The sequence below is a fragment of the Littorina saxatilis genome, linkage group LG13, assembly GCF_037325665.1.
Source record: "Littorina saxatilis isolate snail1 linkage group LG13, US_GU_Lsax_2.0, whole genome shotgun sequence".
In the NCBI taxonomy this organism is placed as follows: Eukaryota; Metazoa; Mollusca; class Gastropoda; order Littorinimorpha; family Littorinidae; genus Littorina; species Littorina saxatilis.
The window spans coordinates 31,541,607-31,549,234 of NC_090257.1; the positions used below are offsets into that span (position 1 = coordinate 31,541,607).

The following is a 7,628-nucleotide window of genomic DNA, read 5'->3' on the forward strand; positions in this document are numbered from 1 at the left end:
TTCAGATTTTTAATGACCAAAGTCATTAATTAATTTTTAAGCCACCAAACTGAAATGCAATACGGAAGTCCGGCCTTCGTCGAAGATTGCTTGGCCAAAATTTAAATCAATTTGATTAAAAAATGATCAAAGTCATTAATAAATTTTTGAGCCACCAAGCTGAAATGCAATACCGAAGTCCGGGCTTCGTCGAACATTACTTGACCAAAATTTCAACTAATTTGGTTGAAAAATAAGGACGTGACAGTGCCGCCTCAACTTTCACGAAAAGCCGGATATGACGTCATCAAAGACATTAATCCAAAAAATGAAAAAAAACACCTGGGGATATCATACCCAGGAACTCTCATGTCAAATTTCATAAAGATCGGTCCAGTAGTTTAGTCTGAATCGCTCTACACACACACACACACACACACACACACACACACACACACACACACACACACACACACACACACACACATACACCACGACCCTCGCCTTGATTCCCCCCTCTACGTTAAAACATTTAGTCAAAACTTGACTAAATGTAAAAAGGAGGGAAAGAAAAGGGCAAGACCAAGCAAGCCCGACCGTGATAGGACCCCGGCCCCGCTCTCCATGAATAAGGGAGGGGGGTTGGGCAATAAGAAATGTACGTTAAGATCCTTGTAAGGGGAATATTAATAATTTTTCCTTTGTATCCGTTGACTTCCTAGGGGAAGGACCATTAAAAACATGGATTTTAATTCAATTTTAGTTTCGTTAAAAAAAGATAAAATTCAGGACCACCTGTTAAAAGGTTTAAAAGTGACAACATTGTGAGAAAAATATAAAGAACATGCGCAAACACGTAATAATGATCTTCTATAGGGTAGTAACATTTGGACATATCATTTCATTGACGCACGCATGAGTTGCTGTGCGGCATTTGTTCATTATAAATAGGATAAAATGATAAGAGATCTATCTTAATTTTTTTTTTTTAAAGTAATCTTTATTGTTACAAGGCCTCTGTTTGTACGTCTGTTACACCTTTGACCGCTTATAACCGCGGTGTTTATCGACCGATTTGCCTGAAATGTGGCATATCTGGAGAAAATTGTATAGCCAATCGCTACGCGAATACGGGACTGAGTGCCATGCGAGTTAGCACTCAAGCGTATTTTCTTTCGCTCATAGCACGATTAACCCCAAATTAATGTGGTGTGTATGGGGATGTATTAGTGCTAAATCCAGATTCCTAATGGGCGGTTTTGGTGAGGTTATGCCCCCTCTTTCTTTTGGCTGGTAACTGGCGCCACCTCGCGGCAAGATCACACGAGAAAGGAAAAAATCTTGCATTGGTCCCAAATAGCATATCGGTTTGGTAACAGTTCGTGTGTAAGTCGTGCATTTTATACGGTATAAACTGTTACAGACAATGGTCGGTTCTGGTGAGGTTATGCCCCTTCTTTCTTTCGCGGCAAGATCACAGGAGTTGTCTCGCGTTATCACCCCAGAAGCGCTCATTCTAGAGAAATCGCTCAATAATCGTCGGAGTTATGATCAAAAGAAAGCACGGACCACAGGCGCTTGTATCAAAGCGCCGGTTAACTAAAATATCCTACTCCTTTATCCTTACTGTAGTGTTACTACTATTATCCACTTCAAGGAATTTTACAAATGGATGCTCGCACTGCTGACGTGTTCCGTGTCATATCCGGTTGTTGTTTTTGCAAAAGTTGAGGCCGCACTGAACATAAAGAGCTTATTTTTTAATCAAATAATTAATTTTGTCATTTTGGTCAAACAATCTTTGACTCAGTCCGGACTACTTGATTGCATTTCAGATGTAAAACTAAACCCAAAAAAACGTATCAGTTTGTTCATTAAAATGGTAAAGTTTTAAATAAAAGGGAAGTTTCAATGACATTTTCAAAACTGAGAGCATGGTATTCCTAATTGTATCTTGAATTCAAAAATATAAAGATATGACATTTTACCCTAAAAATGTGCTCAAACTTAAATAAAATCACTTTTTGGAGAAAGGGACCCATGTCTGCATGCTTCGCCTCAGTGTTCGGGTATCAGCTAGCCAGATTGCAGTAAGGCCAACAAAAAAAAAGTCTGTTTACGGTAACCCGACCGACCCTATTTTTTTTGCGCGACCCTAGATTTTATTTTGGCATTTGGGGAAAAAAAAAATCTTTGGTTTTTTTGCAAAATAACATAAAAATATGTTTTTTGGGGAAAAAAAATAATAATAATCCCGACCTACCGACCCTATTTTTTTGGCCTATGTTACCGTAAACAGACCTATATTTTTTTTTGGCCTAATCTTGGTGATGACTGATTCCCTGTTGCAAGTGTCGATCTTTAAATTTCAGGCCGACATATTTTGATATCATTTGACCCGACTTTGTCCGTTCGTTCTGTGTGTTGTTTTCTATCAATATGTACTACACTTTAAATCGTTGGCCTTTCGGTGCGTTTGGCAATCTCGTTCCACTGAATGACGTTCTGTTTGTCTGTGTGGTCAACAATTTGTTTTAGGTCGAACCTGTTACAGTACCTGTAGTGCAGTGCAGAAACATAGCTGCGTGGACTGGCTGAATTATGATAAAGGAAGCGGAATCCGTACAGTCTACGTTTCAGGAGAACCAATCACTGTCTACTGTGATCAGACCACCGACAATGGAGGATGGATTGTACGTGTGTGTGTGTGTGTGTGTGTGTGTGTGTGTGTGTGTGTGTGTGTGTGTGTGTGAATGTACGTGTGTGTGTGTGTGTGCGTTCATTTGTATGTGTGTTCATATGTGTGTGTGTGTGTGTGTGTGTGTGTGTGTGCATGTGTATGTGTATGTGTCAGCATGTGTATGTGTCAGTATGTGTATATGTCAGTATGTGTCAGTATGTATATATGTCAGTATGTGTACTGTAACACACACTGGCCATAGGTCACTATACAAGCGCTGCTATCCACAGGTTTTTCAGAGACGGATTGACGCTTCAACTGACTTTTTCCGGAACTGGACGGATTACCGAAACGGATTTGGCGACATGGAAGGAAACTTCTGGCTGGGTTCGTCAAGTTCTAATCCTTAGGTTTAAACACATTTTTATTCAAAATACATGACATGAAACAATTGACAGTATGCAATCAGGACACGGACTCAAGCAAAAGCTTATTTTACGAGTCAAAATGGACCCACATACCATCTTTTACATATTTCTTTCGTAAATAAACACTATGTCTTGACGTAAAGTACCAACAATAGAAAGCATTCTCCCTCTCACAGAGACTAATATACTTCCATGTGAGCCTGGTCTAGGGCAACTTCGACATGCTTGGTGTCAGACCAAAATTCATTCGTAAAAAAATGTGCAGTTTTGATTCCTTGCATTAAAGTCAATGAAACTTGGCGCTTTTTTTCTCAAACGGACAAATGCCTCAAGCATGACAGAAAGCCATAGGGTTTCCGCGAACCTGGACGTGACAAGTTCCAACTTTAAGCAAGACATTGTTCGCTCTAACTAAACCTGCTACAGTCCAACCTGCCCTTGAGACCACCTGTCCATAAAGATCACCTGCCACTTCGGACCACACCAAAGGATCCCCAAGGGCTTTTACTATGTAAATGACCTGTCCATAAAGACCACCTGCCACTTCGGACCACACCAAAGGATCCCCAAGGGTTTTTACTATATAAATGACCTGTCCATAAACACCACCTGCCACTTCGGACCACCCCAAAGGATCCCCAAGGGCTTTTACTATATAAATGACCTGTCCATAAACACCACCTGCCTGTCGAGACCAAAGACCATTCAATTTTGGTCCCAAGTCATGGTTTCAACCCGTCATGGGAGACCACCCGACAGTTATACAAGCATTTACATCTACATTCATAGTCAACAACGCTTAATTAAAAGCATACACCATCAAAGATACATTACAAAAGATTCTTCCACTAACTAAATAATAAAAACATGAATAAAATAGGTAGTGAAAAATCACTAAAACAACAAATAACACTAAAATTAAAACACAGTTATACAAGCATTTACATCTACATTCATAGTCAACAACGCTTAATTAAAAGCATACACCTTCAAACATACATTACAAAAGATTCTTCCACTAACTAAGTAATAAAAACATGAATAAAATAGGTGGTAAAAAATCACTAAAACAACAAATAACACTACATGTAGCCTACTGATGGACTGAGAAAACAAAATCAGGGGTTGTATTTCCTGAAGAGGTGCGTTTTAAGTGCTCGTTTGAATGCTTGGGGTGACTGAGAGTGGCGGATATGAAAGGGGAGAGAATTCCATTGTGTGGGTGCGCAGAAAGTAAACGTGCGTTGTCCGTATGTTTTGGTTTTGGTGTGTGGAATGGTAAGGATGCGACAGTCAGAAGAGGCACGGAGTTGTCTTGCTGGAGAATAGACGGTGAGGAGTTCAGAGAAGTAAGCAGGAGACGAACCAGAAAAGAAGTTAAAGCAGAGGGTAGACAGTTTGTAGTCAATGCGGGCTTGAATAGGTAACCAGTGCAGTGTGTGAAGAAGTGGTGTTGCGTGATCTCGTTTTCGTGCTTTGAGAATGAGGCGTGCTGCCGAGTTTTGGACTTTTTGTAGTTTATGCAGGGGGTACAGAGGACAGCCAGAGAGAAGAGAGTTGCAGTAGTCAAGTTTAGAAAGAACAAAGGCAAGAGTGTTAGTTGTTTGAGGTAGGGGAGAAAGATCTCTAATGATCAAATCCTATGTGTTGTCTTATTTCTTGTCTGTCAATGCAGGGCTGGACAAGCTGCACAGCCTGACCACGTCACAGAAGTGTGAGCTGCGTGTGGACCTGCGCAAGTGGGACGGGTCTAAAGGCCATGCTACCTACAGCGGGTTTTTTGTTGAAGGTGTTGGCCACAACTTCGCACTGCAGTATGACAAATTTACTGGAGGAAATGCTGGTAAGTATCAAAATACATGTTCAACATTGAGGTATAGTACCGTAAACTACCTTGTATACGCCCAGTATTAAATAAACGCCCACACCTTACTTTTGGTCACATTCTGCGCACGGGGTACAGTACCTAGTAAACGCCCAACCCCCTATTTTGGATCAGTACAGTGAAGGGAAATAACATACAAAGATTATTCAGTCAGTTCTGTTTTTTAAATTGTTACCCTTTCTTGGAAATGTTTCACGCGCGGCAGAGACTTCAGTGTGGCAATTAAGATGACGCGAAGGAATTCCTGCACAGCAGAGTATAAACTCTCAGCGCAAGAGCACCCGGAGAACAACGGAAGGGTTTCACTGACACACAGCACGTGAGTACGGAGCGGACAGAAAAAGGATCCCAGGGTGGCTAGAGAATCGCGATACCTGTTTGATGCATCGGACTGGGAGCACACAAAAAGCCTGCATTGGAACTGGCCGGTGGCCTTCACCTGGACGGCTTTGCTGCTTCACCCATGTTGGTAGACTCTCTTTGTAGCGCTTTTCATGTCAAGAAGCCACGCCCCGGAAATAGCCCGTGTAGTGTCACGTTTGTCGGATCTTTGGCAGAGTAATGTGATAGAGTATGCAGATTGTGTCTCTTTCATTCTCTCTCTCTCTCTCTCTCTCTCTCTCTCTCTCTCTCTCTCTCTCTCTCTCTCTTTCACTCTCTCTCTCTCTCTCCAAATATCTTTCTTTCTCAAGGTCCCTCTGCTAGTGTGTGTGTGTGTGTGTGTGTGTGTGTGTGTGTGTGTGTGTGTGTGTGTGTGTGTGTGTGTGTCTCTCTCTCACACATACACACACACACACACACACACACACACACACACACACACACACACACACACACACACACACACACACACACACACACACACACACACACTCACACTGATCACCCTATGACTGTCCATTCCCAGGGGACAGCCTGTCCCAACACCGTGGTCAGCACTTCTCAACCAGGGACAGGGACCACGACACAAACAGCATGAACTGTGCACAGTATTTCCACGGCGCCTGGTGGTACGATTTCTGCCATGTTTCCAACCTGAACGGTAAATACAAGACCAGCAGCAGTGCTCCCAGCAAAGACGGGATGTACTGGGACACCTTTGTAGGAGTTAACACCTACTCCATGAAGTTCACCGAGATGAAGATCAGGCCCATCTAGGGTGACACTTTTTTGAGCAACCTTCTGCAAGGCAAAATTAGTCACTAATGAAAAGACGCTCCTTTCTTGCTTCTGTTTCTAACAATGGATGTTATGTGCCTTTTACATCCCCTTTATATTATCTTAATTGTATCTTATTTTCTGGATTCACCCAGATGAATGTCTCCCGCCCCCTATTCCAAACCTAAAACTGCAACAATTATATTATTTTATTTTTAAAATCAGTTAGTCTTAGAGAACATTGACACTAATGAATTAAACATACAACTCGAATCGATCTTACGTTGTCATTATTCTGGGTCTTCCAACTTCTCTTGTCTCTCCTATAAGGCGCACTATGCACAAGAGCATCAAGCAGTGGCCTATTTACACCCCCGGTATAGGGGTGTGTATAGGTTTCGCTCGATGTGTTTGTTTGTTTGGGTGTGTGTTTGTGTTCGCATATAGATCTCAAGAATGAACGGACCGATCGTCACCAAACTTGGTGAACAGGTTCTATACATTCCTGAGACGGTCCTTACAAAAATTGGGACCAGTCAAACACACGGTTAGGGAGTTATTGGTGGATTAAGATTCTACAAGGACTTATAGAGTGACATTTTAATGGTCAAAGGGAAATAACCTTCTCAGTTGGTGGCAGTGAGAATGGTTATTTCCCTTTGACCAACGGGGGTGTTTTTCCTACCTCGAAGGAATTTCTTGTTTATATTTACAACTGTACGTTGTGTTGTCGCTGACATCTCTTATGTTGGGGTCCTGATTTGGCCTTCATGGTCCGCTGGACCTAAAAAGCAACAGATCAAATAAAAAAAAATCTCTTATGTTCAAGCAGTTCAAGGGTACACTGCCGGGTTGCTACGAGTATGCTTTGCAAATGTAACAGGTAGAACACGTATTTCAAGGTTGACTTTTATTTCTTATCTTTGGCCATTAAACATGTCCACATTGGGGGAAAGCAAAAATACCTATGATGTGAAAAACTATATATTTGTAAGAATTAGTGCTGGACCGAACCGTGCTTTAGTGTCCGTGCATGTGTGTGTGTGTGTTTGTGTGTGTATGTGTGTGTGTGTGTGTGTGTGTGTGTGTGTGTGTGTGTGTGTGTGTGTGTGTGTGTGTGTGTGTGTGTGTGTTTTCATCGTCGCTGCACCAAACAATCGTCTACCCCGCCCAGCCCCCCCCTCACACACACAAACACACGTACACACACATTCAAGCACACACACACACACACACACACACACACACACACGCACGCACACACACTGACACACACACACAAACACACAGAACTTTCCGTTGCTCAATCAATTTGTAATCTCCATCACAGACAATCAGCCACAGACAGTGTTCGTCTGCACACAGCCTGAACAAGCACGTGCATATAGGACGTTCTAAGGTCCCCAACAGATATCCGTCCATGTCGGGTAGAGCTGCCGCAAAGCGTATTGCATTTGAACACTGATCTGAAAGTGAATAGACGATGCTCGGAGATAAC

General features: G+C 42.2%; 3 protein-coding genes across 3 annotated transcripts in view; 2 read left to right on the plus strand and 1 right to left on the minus strand.

The window, feature by feature from the left end:
* The window catches only part of LOC138945502 (fibrinogen C domain-containing protein 1-like), an 89,695-nt gene extending 83,292 nt beyond the window's left edge, over nt 1–6,403 (plus strand). The window contains exons 7-9 of the mRNA XM_070316936.1: nt 2,950–3,046; nt 4,763–4,930; nt 5,880–6,403. Of these exons, the coding sequence (XP_070173037.1) occupies nt 2,950–3,046; nt 4,763–4,930; nt 5,880–6,130 (516 nt within the window). The 3' untranslated portion in view covers nt 6,131–6,403. The remainder of the gene's footprint in view (nt 1–2,949; nt 3,047–4,762; nt 4,931–5,879) is intronic.
* The window catches only part of LOC138945503 (ficolin-2-like), a 134,973-nt gene that overhangs the window by 30,650 nt on the left and 96,695 nt on the right, over nt 1–7,628 (plus strand). The window lies entirely within an intron of this gene.
* LOC138946075 (formyl peptide receptor-related sequence 6-like) overlaps nt 7,437–7,628 on the minus strand; it is a 2,371-nt gene continuing 2,179 nt past the window's right edge. The window contains exon 1 of the mRNA XM_070317588.1: nt 7,437–7,628. This exon is cut by the window's right edge and continues 2,179 nt beyond it. The gene's annotated coding sequence lies outside the window, so the exon portion shown is untranslated.